Source organism: Amblyraja radiata, chromosome 15, assembly GCF_010909765.2.
Source record: "Amblyraja radiata isolate CabotCenter1 chromosome 15, sAmbRad1.1.pri, whole genome shotgun sequence".
Taxonomy (NCBI): domain Eukaryota; kingdom Metazoa; phylum Chordata; class Chondrichthyes; order Rajiformes; family Rajidae; genus Amblyraja; species Amblyraja radiata.
In genome coordinates this window covers 34,417,245-34,433,156 of record NC_045970.1, presented here as the reverse complement: position 1 = coordinate 34,433,156, position 15,912 = coordinate 34,417,245, and the positions used below count along the sequence as shown (strand labels likewise).

General features: G+C 44.8%; 1 protein-coding gene across 5 annotated transcripts in view; it reads left to right on the top strand.

The window, feature by feature from the left end:
- The window catches only part of LOC116981189 (VPS10 domain-containing receptor SorCS1-like), a 720,890-nt gene that overhangs the window by 546,868 nt on the left and 158,110 nt on the right, over positions 1-15,912 (top strand). For all 5 annotated transcript variants that reach the window (XM_033034012.1, XM_033034011.1, XM_033034009.1 and 2 more), the window contains exon 7: positions 6,056-6,174. In XM_033034012.1, the coding sequence (XP_032889903.1) occupies positions 6,056-6,174 (119 nt within the window). The remainder of the gene's footprint in view (positions 1-6,055; positions 6,175-15,912) is intronic.

The following is a 15,912-nucleotide window of genomic DNA, read 5'->3' as shown; positions in this document are numbered from 1 at the left end:
CTTTTTGGTGCTCCTCGTTTGCATGTGGCATCATTCTGGCAATGGAGGGAGCCCAGAACAGAAAGGTCAGTATGGCAATGGGAAGAGGAGTTTAAAATGCTTAATTTTACATTTGGGGAGCATGTATTCACTACGTCAGTCCTGAATATGAACAAAGTTTGAACATGCCAACAATGTCTTAGTTGCTGAATAGACACTAGCTTAACAAAGTAAGGCTCAACTCACCGAGGATTAACTGCACTAAAGACACTTGTGAGCAGTGCTTTTATTTTACTTTAGGCTTTAGAGATACAGGGCGGAAATGGGCCATTTGGCCCCCCGAGTCTGCGCTGACCGGTCATCATCCCGTACACCATCCTGCCTATGATAGATCATTTACAATTTTATTTTACTAAAGTCAATTAATCTACAAACCGCCGAAGAAAATCCACGCGGTCACAGGGAGAACGTACTAACTTCGTACAGACAGCACTCGTAGTCAGTATCAAACCCGGGGCTTCGGCGCTGTAAGGCAGCAGCTTTACTGTTGTATTGTGACTGTACTGTGCAGCGTACCGCACATTACAATCTAGATTTACACATTTTTAGAATTCTTAATATTATGGAAGCATGACTGAAATTTAAAAAATAAAATCTATTAACTAAATTAGGCGATCAGGTCTTTAAACAACTCAACAAACCTGTAAGGTGATCATCAGCCACACACACCAACAGCAAACAAATGGTGTATTGCTTTTGGGCCAGAATCAATGACTCATGGGAATCTTTAAAGTAGGAATAGACTCTTCAGCCATTAAGCCAACCCCAACATAGTCTGTGTTTGAGTGCTTTATGATGAACTCAGTGAAAAGCTGCCAGATAATCCTTTAAACTTAATGAACATTAAGTTCTTTCCATGCCAGAAATTCCAGAGGCTTTCTTACTGCCTCACGGGTGGCATAGTGGCGCAGCGGTAGAGTTGCTGCCTTACAGTGCCAGAGACCCGGGTTTCACCCTGACTACAGGTGCTGTCTGTAGGGAGTTTGTACGTTCTTCCAATGACCGCATAGGTTTTTACCGGGTGCTCTGTTTTCCTCCTAAACGTCAAAGACATACAGGTTTGTAGGTTAATTGGCTTTTGTAAATTGTAAATTGTCCCTAGTGTGTAGGATAGTGCGGGTGTAGCGGGTGACCGATGGTCGATGCGGATTCACAAGACTGAATGGCCTGTTTCTGCACTGTATCTCTAAAGTCTAAAAAGTCTAAAGTCTCTGTGCTTTTTCTCAATGAAGGTCCATGTATTTATTTTTTAAGAAGTCAGCCAACAATTGCCTTCCCTTCATAAGAAAAGAATGAAGCCAACTGGCCCCTCAAGCTGTTTCTTCCATCAGATCAGGGCTGAACTGTAACCTCACTATCTAAAGACACAAAATATTGATACAAACATCTGGAGTAACTCAGCAGGTCAGGCAGCATCTCCAAAGAGCATGGATAGGTGACATTTTGGGTTGAGACTCTTCTTCAGATTGAGAGTCAGGAGAGAGGGAAACGAGAGATATGAAAAGGTACAAAGAACAAATTAATGAAAGGTATGCAAAACGACAAATCAAAGCCAGCAACAATGATAGAAACATAGAAACATAGAAAATAGGTGCAGGAGGAGGCCATTCGGCCCTTCGAGCCAGCACTGCCATTCATTGTGATCATGGCTGATTGTCCCCAATCAATAACCCGTGCCTGCCTTCTCCCCATATCCCTTGACTCCACTAGCCCCTGGAGCTCTATCTATCTCTCTCTTAAACCCATCCATGAGTTTGCCTCCACTGCCCTCTGTGGCAGGGAATTCCACAAATTCACAACTCCCTGGGGGAAAAAAGTTTTTTTCTCACCTCAGTCTTAAATGGCCTCCCCTTTATTCTAAGACTGTGGCCCCTGGTTCTGGACTCACCCAACATTGGGAAAATTTTTCCTGCATCTAGCTTGTCCAGTCCTTTTATAATTTTATATGTTTCTGTAAGATCCCCCCTCATCCTAAACTCCAGTGAATACAAGCCTAGCCTTTTCAATCTTTCCTCACATGACAGTCCCACCATCCCAGGGATCAATCTCGTGAACCTACGCTGATTGCCTCAATCACAAGGATGTCCTTCCTCAAATTAGGAGACCAAAACTGTACACAATACTCCAGGTGTGATCTTACCAGAGCCCTATACAACTGCAGAAGAGCCTCTTTACTCCTATACTAAAATCCTCTTGTTATGAAGGCCAACATTTTCTATTAGCTTTTTTCACTGCCTGTTGAACCCCATTGAGATAATAATCTGCCCCCTTGTTTTTGCCGCCAAAGTGGATAACAAAGTGGACATTTATCTATATTATACTGCATCTGCCCTCTCACTCAACCTGTCCAGGTCACCCTGCAACCTCCTAACATCCTCTTCACAGTTCACACTGCCACCCAGCTTTGTGTCATCCGCAAACTTGCTAGTGTTACTCCTAAGTCCCTCTTCCAAATCATTAATATATATGGTAAACAGTTGCGGCCCCAACACCGAGCCTTGCTGGAGAGGACCTATTCACTCGCTCTTTACTTCCTGTCTGCCAACCAATTTTCTATCCATGTCAACACCCTACCTCCAATACCATGTGCTCCAGTACCGGGCTTTCTGAAAGTCTAGATACACTACATCCACTGGCTCCCTTTCATCCATTTTACTTGTCACATCTTCAAAAAATTCCAGAAGATTAGTCAAGCATGATTCCCCTCTCACAAATCCATGTTGACTTGGACTAATCCTTTTACTGCTATCCAAATACCCCATTATTACCTCTTTAATAATTGACTCCAGCATCTTTCCCACCACCGAAGTCAGGCTAACTGGTCTGTAATTCCCTGTTTTCTCTCTCGCCCCTTTCTTGAAAAGTGGGATAACATTAGCTATCCTCCAATCCAAAGGAACTGATCCTGAATCTATTGAACATTGGAATCTATTGATCAAGGGAAGATGGAGCCCACAATGGCCCATTGTTGGTTGTGGAGAAGATGATAATGAGTGGATACAAACAGTGAAACTAAGCAGAACGACAGTGAAACTAATTGCCACGACTTGGGTGGGGGAGAGACAGAGAGAGGCGGAATTCGAGGGTTACTTGAAGTTAGAGAACTCAATATTCATGCTGCTGCCTTGTAAGCTGCGCCATAAATACACAACTGTTTTTATATATCCCTTACAACTTTAGGTTAACAGATTAACATGATCTGTTAATTGCAGATTTTAAAATTAATTGATATCTTTCCTACATATATTGGTCTGGTTCGGAATCTCTGTTCTACACGGCCACTATCTTGTGGGGGAAGGATTTTCTGATCTAAAGCCTTATTGAGGTGTGAAAACATTCCTGTCGTGGCATCTAGCCCAAGGCTCCTTGCCCATGGTAAATGGCTTGCTACTTTGTATTAAACAAAGTGTTGGAGGAACTTCAGTGCAGCATTTGTGAAGGGAAATAGACAGACAGTGTTTCAGGTCAGTACCCTTCTTCAGCCTAACACTTCATAAAGCGGCCCTTCAGGCCACTAATTTATACCTCTGACTTTCATCATTCTAAAGATCTCCCTCCCACCCTGCTTCAGTGAAAGTAAATTGAGTCAATCGAGTATTTCTTCCCAATCTAAGTCATCTCATGCCTTACAATCGTTCCCCTCAGTTATTTTGAGATTCTGTGTGGGACTTGATCATTAATCTGTACAATGTCGCTGGAGACAGTCTGACGATTGTGCCACGGCTCTCAATTTCCCTCAATGACCAATTTGGTTTGATAACTGCTTCACGCTGATGAGAAGCTTTCATTGCACGATCTGTGACAAAGCCAATTTGCTCAAAATCAGATCCGTAAGGATTCCATTGTTAAAGTTTAAATGCTCCATTACACAGAATGTACAGATGCAACACGGATCAATGGAGCCAACTGGCTTTCACCTCCCCTCTCATATTCTCCACGATTCACAAATGGTCAATGGTCAGGTACAGGATACTGAGTTGGATGATCAGCCGTGATCATATTGAATGGCGGTGCAGGCTCGAAGGGCCGAATGGCCTACTCCTGCACCTAATTTCTATGTTTCTATGATAATTCTCACAAATGATAGGAATTGCTTGGGTCAATGCGCAGCATCTTTTACCCAGAGTAGGGGATTCAAGAAACCAGAGGACATAGGGTTCAAGGTGAGAGGGGAAAGTTTTAATAGGAACCTGAGGGGCAACATTTCCACTCAAGAGGGTGGCGGGTATATGGAATGAACTGCCAGAGGAGGTAATTGAAGCAGGGACAATGGACATTTAAAAGGCACTTGAACAGGTACATGGGTAGGAAGGGTTAAGAGGGGAAAATGAAAGATACAAAATGCTGAGTAACTTAGCACGTCGGGCAGCATCCCTGGAGAACATGGATGGGTGACATTTTGGGTGACAGATGGTGTGAAGAAATGTCCTGACTCAAAACGTCATCTGAGTTTAGTTTAGAGATACAGTGTGGGAACAGACCCTTCAGCCCACTGAGTCCATGCCGACTAGCGATACCCGTACACTAGCACTATCCTACACACTAGGGGCAATTTAAATTTTTTACCAAAGCCAATTAACCTAGAAAACTGTACGTCTTTGGAATGTGGGAGGAAACCGGAGCACCCACGTGGTCACGCGGAGAAGGTACAACTCCAAACAGCCAGCACCCTTAGTCAAGATCAAACCCAGGTTTCTTGGGCCGTAAGGCAGCAACTCTACCGCAGATACACTGTGCCGCCCCCACCAATGCATGTTCTCCAGGGATGCTGCCTGACCCACAGAGTTATTTCTTCGTTTTTCTTTTATTTTGTATATTATCATCTGCAGTTCCTTGTTTCCAAGGTTTAGAGGGATATGGAGCAAATGAGGGCAAATTAATCTAGCTTAGATGGGTCATCATGGTTGGCAAGAACGAGTTGGGCCAAGGGCCTCTTTCTGTCTGTTTGACTATGACCTGTCAAATTCAGTGGTTCAAAGATGGTGCTATGTTTGCATCAATGAGGTGAATCTATGAATCTGTGCCTCTCAAAGTTTTGAAGAAGGGTGCCAACCAGAAAAAGTCACCTATCTATGTTCTCCAGAGATGCAGTCTGACCTGTTGAGTAATTCCAGCACTTTGTGTCTTTTTGTTTGTAAATCAGCATCTGCGGTTGCTTGTGTCCTCATATGTTGACTCTTCTCCAACTTATTTATTTTGCAAGTTGGCAAGCTCTAAACTCTCACCACTTATTAGACGAAGAGATTCCAATTGACATCCCCAATCCATTCTCATTGGCTCTTTAATATTTATGGCCGCTCAAGTGAAAACATGTTCTCTGCCAAAAATTGTACCACTTCAAAGGCTTTATTTAGCTTTCCTTGCTCCACAGAGGAGAGATCTGTTCTGTTTAGTCTTCTCTGAGAGGTACTGTATCACCTCAATGGTCTGGTAATTTCCTCATAAAGTTGTCAGCCTATTCCTCCTGAGTCTCTTTATTATTCCGGTCAAGGAAGCACCACTGTAGGCCAGTGAGTACAAGATGAGCCCGTTCAAGTTGGGGCATGGATGACAGAGGTTTAGTTTAGTTTAGTTTAGAGATACAGCATAGAAACAGGCCCTTCAGCCTACCGAGTCCTCCCTGACCAGCGATCCCTGTACAACAGCACTATCCTACACACGAGGGACAATTTACAATTTATACTGCAGCTAAATTAACCAATAAACCTGTAAACATCTCTGCATAAGGTCATAAGGCCATAAGTGATAGGAGCAGAATTAAGCCTTTCAGCCCATCAAGTCTACTCCACCATTCAATCATGGCTGATCTATCTCTCCCTCCTAACCTCATTCTCCTGCCTTCTCACGATAACCCCTGGTGCAGTGTGAGGAGAACCCACAATGTGACGGGGAGAATGTCAAAACAATATTTTGTTTCTTTGATGAGATTACTTAAACGACAGCATAATGTTGCACTGTTCCTAAGATGGCCCTGTTTCCTTCCTAAAAACCCTCTACTTTTACTTTCTTGTCACAGATGCTGAATATATCACCTGTCGAATTCAGAACTGTTCAGAAGCAGCAAGCAGCAAGCTGTTCCCAGGTTATATAGACCACAATTCATTGGTGGTTCAAGATGACTACATCTTTGCACAGGTAAAATAGTCACTATCTACCTTTTTGTTCCAACAGCATCGATTGAATCAAACTTTAAAACTGTTTTTTAACGCAGTGTCGTTAACGTTTGTTCGTGTAGCACTGAAGACTTTCCATTATTTAAAGAATTCCACAGATTAGGAACATAAGAAAATCAGACCAGGGATAAACAATTTTGGCCGCTGAAGCCATTCACTATGAACAGGGCTAAATAGATTAAGGAACATGGAAACACAAAGAGACTGCAAAACGGAAAAGAACTGCTGGAGGAACTCAGCAGGTCAGGCAGCATCTGTGGAGGGAAATGGACAGTTGACATTTTGGGTCAGGATCCTTCTTCAGACTGATAGAGTAAAGGGGGGAAAGCTGGCAAAGAGTGAAGGGACGCAGTGTGGCATAAAGCAGCGAGTGATAGGTGGACACGCAACAATGTTCAGATGTTGAATCTTGAACAAAACACAACACAAAGTGCTGGAGGAACTAAACGAGTTGGGAAGCAATAGGGTCACACAGTTGGTAAAGCAAATTCAAGCACTGCTTTCAAAAGGGAATTGGATAGAGACCACAGCAGAAACATTTTGCAAAGCCATGAGGAAGAGCTGGTGAATGGGCTTGACCGACCAGATTGCTTTTGGCACAGTTTAATTTAGTTTAGAGAAGCAGCATGGAAACAGGCCCTTCGGCCCAATGAGTCCGCACCGACCAGCGATCTCTACACACTATCCTATACACACTAGGGACAATTTACAATTTTCACCAAGCCAATTAGCCTATAAACCTGTACCTTTTTGGAGTGTGTGAGGAAAGCGGAGCTCCCGGTGAAAACCTACACAAGTCACGGGAGAACATACAAACTCCATATGGACAGTTCCTGTATTCAGGATCGAACCCGGGTGACTGGCGCTGCAAGGCAGCAACTCTACCATTGTGCTGCGAGACTTATTGCTTCTGTCAGAAATGCAGCCATCCTATAATTTATTGATAGGCATCATTGAAAATATTTACTGGTTTATTTTAAACAATAATGTTGTTGAACCAATTGACTGGTTTGAACCTTCTGCATATACTGTACACATGTCCCCTGTAAGTGATAACCTCAGTTTATATGTTTAAGAAAGAGCTGCAGATGCTGGAAAAATTGAACTGATGTCGGGGGGTGAGGGGGGGGCGGGAAAAAGAAAAGAAGAGGCGGAGACGGTAGGCTTGTGGGAGAGCTGGGAGGGGGGATGGGAAGGAGGGAGAAAGCAAGGACCACCTGAAATTAGAGAAGTAAATGTTCATACCGCTGGGGTGTAAACTACCTAAGCGAAACACGAGGTACTGTTCCTCCAATTTGCGCTGGGACTAACTCTGGCAATGGAGGAGGCCCAGGACAGAAAGGTCAGATTCGGAATGGGAAGGGGAGTTGAAGTGCTGGGCCACTGGGAGATCAGGTTGGTCATTGCGAACTGAGCGCAGGTGTTGGGCGAAGCGATTGCCGAGCCTGCACTTGGTCTCACCGATATAGAGAAGTTGACACCTGGAACAGCAGATGCAGTAGATGAGGTTAGAGGAAGTGCTGGGGAACCTCTGCCTCACCTGGAAAGTCTGCTTGGGTCCTTGGGTGGAGTCGAGGGGGGAGGTAAAGCGACAAGTGTAGCATTTCCTGCGGTTGCAAGGGAAAGCACCCGGGGAGCGGGTGGTTTAGGTGGGAAGGGACGAATTGATCGCGGTGTTACCGAGGGAACGGTCTCTGCGGAGAGCTGAAAGGGGAGTAGATGGGAAGATGTAGCCAGAGGTAGGATCCCGTTGGTGGTGGCAAAAATGCCGGAGGATTATATGTTGTATGCGACGGCTGATGGGGCGGAAGGTGAGAACAAGGGGGACTCTGTCCTTGTCACGAGTAGGAGGATGGGGAGTGAGAGCAGAGCTGCGGGATATAGAAGAGACCCTGGTGAGAGCCTCATCTATAATAGAAGAGGGGAACCCTCATTCCCTAAAGAATGAGGACATCTCCGAAGCCCGGGTCTGGAACATCTTATCCTGGGTGCAGATGCGGCGTAGACAGAGGGATTGGGAGTAGGGGATAGAGTCCTTACAGGAAGCAGGGTGGGAAGAGGTGTAGTCCAGATAGCTATGGGAGTCAGTGGGTCCACCTTCCACCCCATCAGCCGTGGCATACAACATATAATCCTTTGACATTTTCACCACCAACGGGATCATACCTCTGGCCACATCTTCCCATCTCCTCCCCTTTCGGCTTTCTGCAGAGACTGCTCCCTCCGGAACTCCCTGGTCAATTCGTCCCTGCCCACCCAAACCACCCCCTTCCCGGGTACTTTCCCATGCAACCGCAGGAAATGCTACACTTGGCGCTTTACTTCCCCCCTCGACTCCACCCAAGGACCCAAGCAGTCTTTCCAGGTGAGGCAGAGGTTCACCTGCACCTCCTCCAACCTCATCTACTGCATCCGCTGTTCCAGGTGTCAACTTCTCTACATCGGTGAGACCAAGCGCAGGCTTGGCGATCGCTTCGCCCAACACCTGCGCTCAGTTCGCACTAATCAACCTGATCTCCCGGTGGCTCAACTAACCCTCCCATTCCCAATCTGACCTTGCTGTCCTGGGCCAGAGTGAGGCCCAGTGCAAATTGGAGGAACAGTACCTCATATTTCGCTTAGGTTGTTTACACCCCAGCGGTATGAGCATTGACTTCTCTAATTTCAGATAGTCCTTGCTTTCTCCATCCTCCCCCTTCACAACTCTCCCCCAAGCCGACTGTCTCCGCCTCTTCCTTTATTTTTCCCAACCCCCACCCCCGACAACAGTCTGAAGAAGGGTCTTGACCCGAAACGTCGCCTATTTCTTCTCTCACCTCAATTTATATAGTCAGTTCCACGGATTTAATGTAACATTGCATTTGAACGAATACTAAAACTTTGCCTAATTTGTTGAAAGATGGTAAGACTCATGTGCGACGTTTTCAGAGACATAGTCTGAGAGTTAATTGAAATTGAAAGCAAGGAAAGTCTTATTGAGTACAAACCGCAATTCAATCAATTGTCTTTCACATCTGGAGCTAGAACACATTTTTGGTTGTACAGCCTTTCAGAAGATCTAAATTGTCTCTAGAAAAATCAATATCACCAATTTATCTTCTATCTCACCCAATCTCTATTTGGCATTGATTTTGATCCTTGTTTCTACCAAGTGGAGAACTGTCGTGTGTGTCTCTATATTGGTCCAGTTTACTCTGATTAGAAAAGTATCCCATTCTACGAGACTTTAAGAGGAAAACAAAGAATAATGAATGCGGGTGGAAGAAAGCAGTGGCAGTGTGCTGGTTTCCACCAGAGGAACATGTAAGGGTTTAGGTTTATTATTGTCATGTGTACTAAGATACAGGGAAAGCTTTGTTTTGCATGCTTTCGGATCAAATCACATACTGTATTACAGTGAAACCAAACTCATGTCATAGTCATAGTGCTGATAAGTGTGAGGTGCTACATCTTGGCAGGACAAATCAAAATAGGACGTACATGGTAAATGGTAGCGAATTGAGGAATGCAGTTGAAAAGAGGGATCTAGGAATAACTGTGCACAGTTCCCTGAAGGTGGAATCTCATGTAGATAGGGTGGTAAAGAAAGCTTTTGGTGTGCTAGCCTTTATAAATCAGAGCATTGAGTATAGAAGTTTGGATGTAATGTTAAAATTGTACAAGGCATTGGTGAGGCCAATTCTGGAGTATGGGGTACAATTTTGGTCGCCAAATTATAGGAAAGATGTCAACAAAATAGAGAGAGTACAGAGGAGATTTACTAGAATGTTGCCTGGGTTTCAGCAACTAAGTTGCAGAGAAAGGTTGAACAAGTTAGGTATTTATTCTTTGTAGCGCAGAAGGTTAAGGGGGGACTTGATAGAGGTCTTTAAAATGATGAGAGGGATAGACAGAGTTGACATGGATAAGTTTTTTTCATTGAGAGTAGGGAAGATTCAAACAAGAGGACATGATTTGGGAATTAAGGGACAGAAGTTTAGGGGTAACATGAGGGGGAATTTCTTTACTCAGAGAGTGGTAGCTGTGTGGAATGAGCTTCCAGTGGAAGCGATGGAGGCAGGTTCGATTTTATCATTTAAAAATAAATTGGATAGGTATGTGGACGGGAAAGGAATGGAGGGTTATGGTCTGAGCGCAGGTATATGGGACTAGGGGAGAATACGTGTTCGGCACGGACTAGAAGGGCCGAGATGGCCTGTTTCTGTGCTGTAATTGTTATATGGTTATATGGTCATACAGTAGACAAAAAATGCTGGAGAAACTCAGCGTGTGAGGCAGCATCTATGGAGCGAAGGAATAGATGCTGCCGCATCTTTGCTCCATAGATGCTGCCTCACCCGCTGAGTTTCTCCAGCATTTTTGTCGACCTTTGATTTTTCCAGCATCTGCAGTTCTTTCTTAAACATCATAGTCATACAGTGTGGAAACAGGCCCTTCAGCCCATCTTGTCCACACCGATCAACATGTCGCATCTACACTAGTCCCACTTGCCTGCACTTAACCCATATCCCTCTAAATCTGTCCTATCCATGAACCTGTCTAATTTCATCTTTAACAGTGAAAATCCCTGCCTCAACTACATCTTCCGGCAGCTCGTTCCATACACCCAAAATGTTACCCCTCAGATTCCTGTAAAATCCTGCCCCCTTCACCTTAAAACTATGCCCTTCTACAACCTATGTACAACAGGTAAAGTGAAGAATGTACAAGGAGGAATTTCATTAGCCATAGGGTGGTTAATCTGTGAAATTCATTGCCACCGACAGCTATGGAGGCCAAGTTATTGGGTATTTTTAAATCGGAGATTGACAGATTATTGATTAAGCTAAACATTCTTGATTAGGGCGGGTGTCAGAGGTTATGGGGAGAAGGCCAGAGAATGGGCTTAGAGGGAAAGATAGACCAGCCATGATTGAATGCCGAAGTAGACTCGATGGACCAGATGGCCTAATACTGCTCCTATGACATGAATTTATGAGTGAAGAATACTCAGCTTCGTAGCACAAGAGATCCAGAGACAAAACCAAATGTCCGCAATGAGGGGGAGGAGAGTCAAACTCTGCCCTGTTCGGAAGCCCCAGTGAATCATTCATATGAGAGTTAGATTAGTTCCGTAGAGCAATGATTAAATCAATAAATCTGTGGTGCCATTAGCAGATAACATTATGCATTTTGTCTAGATGCTACTAATCACGATTACACAAACCATGAAACCGAATGCGATTTAGTTATCTATGGAGCCTCAGCAAATGGAAGGAAGCAGTGACAGAGGTGAAGCTGCTGCTTTACAGCGCCAAAGGCCTGGGTTTGATCCTGACTACGGGTGCTATCTGTGCGGAGTTAGCACGTTCTCCTGGTGACCGCATGGGTTTTTACCCTAGTGTTTCCACACTCCAAAGATGTGCATGTTTTTTAGGTTAACTGGCTTCTGTAAATTGTCCCTGGTGTGTAGAATAGAACTAGTATATGGGTGATCGCTAGTCAGTGGGCGGTGTGCCAGAGTGCCAATTTCCATGCTATGTCTTAGTTTAGTTTAATATATTATTGTCACATGTACTTAGGGGCAGTGAAAGGCTTTTGTTGCATGGTATCCAGCCAATGAAAGGATTCCATGTTTACAATCAAGCCATGCACAGTGTACAGATACAGGATAAAGATATATAGATATGCCATTTATTGTCACTATACATGTACAATGAGATTAAAAGCATCTCGTACTCAGTGCATACATATAATTTAGTACAAAAAACAAGAAACAGAAAACAAAACAAGGGGGGGGGGATAGGTGCACAATTCTGCCGCGCTATATACATATCTATAAAGGAAAAATGGTGAAGGATGAATAGGTAGTATTCTTAGGCAGATTTTTAAAGTTATATTAAAATATTAAAAATTATTTTAAAAATATTAAAAATTACAATTACAATACATATTACAGTTCCAAATTTCAGTACGTGGATGGAGTAGATGGAAGTCCGGGTGTTGGGCTGTGAAGTCAGTGCATGTGTGAGTTAAGATTAGTTATGACTTTCGGAAAACAACTGTTCCTGAGTCTATTTGTCCTAGTTTTGATGCACCTATAGCGCCTTCCAGAGGGCAGCAGGTCGAACAGTCCAAACGCAGGATGGGAGCTGTCCTTGATGATATTCTTTGCCCTGCTAAGGCAACGGGATGTATAAATATCCATCAGGGAGGGGAGAGGGCAACCAATGATCTTCTGTGCTGTCCTAGTTACCCTCTGAAGCCTCTCCCTGTCTGCCATGGTGCAGCTGCCGTACCATGCTGTAATGCAGTATGTCAGCAGGCTCTCGATGGACGAGCGGTAGAAGGTCAGCAGCAGGTTAGAGTCCAGGTTGTGCTTCCTGAGAACCCTCAGGAAGTGCAGCCGCTGCTGAGCCTTCTTGATGACCGCTGTCGTGTTGTCTGTCCAGGAGATGTCAGCAGAGATAAGGACGCCGAGAAACCGGAAGGTGTTGACCATCTCCACACACTCGTCGTTGATATGTAGGGGGACTAAGTCGGTGCTGTGCCTCCTGAAGTCGACGATGAGCTCTTTTGTTTTCCTGGTGTTCAGAGCCAGATTGTTTTCTGAGCACCAGGTTGTCAACTTCAGGACTTCCTCTCTGTAGGCTGCCTCGTCTCCCTTTCAAATAAGTCCGACTACAGTAGTGTCGTCAGCAAATTTGACGATGCGGTTGTTGTTGTGGGCCGGACTACAATCGTAGGTGTAGAGACAGTATAGGAGGGGGCTTAGCACACAGCCCTGTGGGGAGCCGGTACTCAACCTGCGAGTGGAGGAGAGGTGGGGGCCGAGTCTCACAGTCTGGGGCCGGTTGGTGAGGAAATCTTTTATCCAGGCACATGTGAGAGTGGGGAGGCCGAGAGTGACCAATTTATCAATGAGAATGTCCGGAATGATTGTGTTGAAAGCTGAGCTATAATCCACAAAGAGCATCCGGACGTAGCTCTGCCCCTGCTCCAGATGGCTCAGCACAGAGTGGAGAGCTACGGTGATGGCGTCTTCCGTGGATCTATTTTGGCGATAAGCGAATTGGTGGGGGTCGAAGACTGGTGGTAGATAGTCCTTGATGTTCTGGAGGACTAATCTCTCGAAGCACTTCGTGATTACCGGAGTGAGGGCCACGGGACGGTAATCATTTAGGCTGGTGATGGGAGACTTCTTCGGCACTGGGACGATTGTGGCTGATTTTAGGCAGGACGGAATAACTGCCTGGTCCAGGGAGAGGTTGAAAATTCTGGTGAAGATGACAGTGAGCTGGTGGGCACACGCTTTGAGCACCTTACCAGGTACTCCATCTGGGCCGGTAGCCTTCTTGGGGTTCACTGCCAGGAGCACCCGTCTGACATTGTGCTCCGTGACAGTGAGTGGAGTAGTACAGGGTGTAACGATTAGTGCAAAACCAATAATGTTTGATTAAAGATAGCTTGAAGGTCTCCAATGAGGTAGATGGGAGGTCAGGACTGCTTTCCAGTTGTTGAGAGGACCATTCAGTTGCCTGATTACAGCTGGGAAGAAACTGTCCCTGATTCTGGAGGTGTGTGATAGTTTGAAGGCTCCAATCTCTAAACTAAATTAATCTAAACAGAATTTGTGTAGGAAGGAACTGCAGATGCTAGTTTAAACCCAAGATCGACACAAAGAGCTCGAGTAACTCAGCGGGACAAGCAGCATCTCTGGAGAGAAGGAATGGGTGACGTTTCGGGTCGAGACCGCATAAGAATCTACGTTGATGGGGCTGAACACAGGTCTCTCAAAATTAACCGCTTTGGGGTAAATGAGGTCTTGACTCAAAAAAAAGATCTAAAAATGCTCCAGGTTTCTTGAGGCACTCGTCTATATTGGTCGACACCACGAGGATAGCTGGAGGGGATGATGTTTGCTGTCTTGTGGCAACCATGCTCATCAAGCCCCGGAGACATTTAAAGGCAATATCTTTGTCCAGAGACGTGGTCTCTTGGTGAACGCAGATTATGCAGTCTGAGCATGTGCCAGCGATGCATTCACTCTGCGCCCATTACTTTAATCTTCAACAGTTTAGATACAATTGTTGTCCGCACTGGTTTGAAGAGAAACCTAAGGTAATAGTTACAGGATTTACTTGAGAATTTTATCAGAAAATAAACAGGGTGCATTTGTGAGTGTGTGTGTGAGTTGAGTGTGTGTTCTAACTTGTTATAGCTTTTATTTATTTCTTTGTTCAATAAACTTCAACATTAAATGTATTAAGTTGAGATATAAAGTGTCATAGTCATACAGTGTGGAAACAGGCCAGCCCAACTTACCCACACTGACCAACATGCCCCATCTATACTAGTTTCACCTGCCCACGTTTAGCTCATAACCCTCCAAATCCCTCATCCATGTGCCTGTCCCAATGTATCCCAAACACTATGATTGTATCTGTCTCAACTACCTCCCCTGGCAGCTCGCTCCATATACCCACCACCCGTATGCAAGATCCAACTAGAAAATCTGTTTGAGAGGCTGTTTCTTCCATGTGTGGAAATATTCATAGGATAGCTTATTTTTACAGCTCATTTTCCTTCATGGATTTTACAACAGCATGTTACAGTCGCCAATCTAAGAAAGAGAAATAATTTTTGCATTTTATTGCGCTAATCATGCATACCTAGATTTTGTTGCCATCACATTCACTTTTATCTGCATGCGCCACAAGAAGCAAATATATCTCCATGTAGACATATGGCGATCTTATATCAATGTAGAACGTAGAACAGTACAGCACAGGAACAGACCATTTGGCCCACAATGTCCGTACCGAACATACCAGCTTCAACTAATCTCATCTGCCTGAACATGATCCATATTCTTCCATTTCCTGCATATCCATATGCCTTAAATAAAAGCTTCTATCACATCTCCAATGCTAACCCTGTGCCAATTTGGAGGAGATCTCAATTTAGGTGGGAGCTTTATTTTTAACTAGACTAAGTGGGACCCGTTGGGTCCCAGCATCACACGGGAGGGCTGGTCACCAACACAATAATCCACCTCTCCACCAATTCCAATATTGCTCGCCAGTGGGGGGGCTGTCTGTTGCGCTAGTATGGGTGGTGCTGGCCGAAGGTACTGGTTTCCAGAGGGCTAGTATAGACTGTGGGCCGAATGGATTATTGGGCTGGCATCCAACTGTTTTAACGATTTTAAAAGCCAAGCCAAGGCAAACAATTGGGCTGCAGCCACCTGACAACCAAGATTGATTTTGTGAACACAAACTTTTTAAAAAGACGAGGCAAACAATTGGGCGGCAGCCACCTGACAACCAAAATTCATGTTGTGAACACAAACTTGTTAAAAATGCGAGGCAAAGAATTGGGCTGCAGCCACCCGACAACCAAAATTCATTTTGTGAACACAAACTTTTTAAAAAGGCGAGGCAAACAATTGGGCTGCAGCCGCCCGACAACCAAAATTCACTTTGTGAACACAAACTTTTTAAAAAGGCGAGGCAAACAATTGGGCTGCAGCCACTTTACAGCCGCATCAAGGGGACTCACCGTGGAGTAGACGTGTGTTCAGTGTTATTTGCAGCTCAGAGAACCGTGACCCTCTCGCTTCCTGGGTCTGGCAGAGACTGAGTGATGCACTACACTTCCGGGTTTTATAGTCCCTCCCCCTGCCTCCAGCGGGGGCAGCAGAGAGAATGGTGATTTTTTT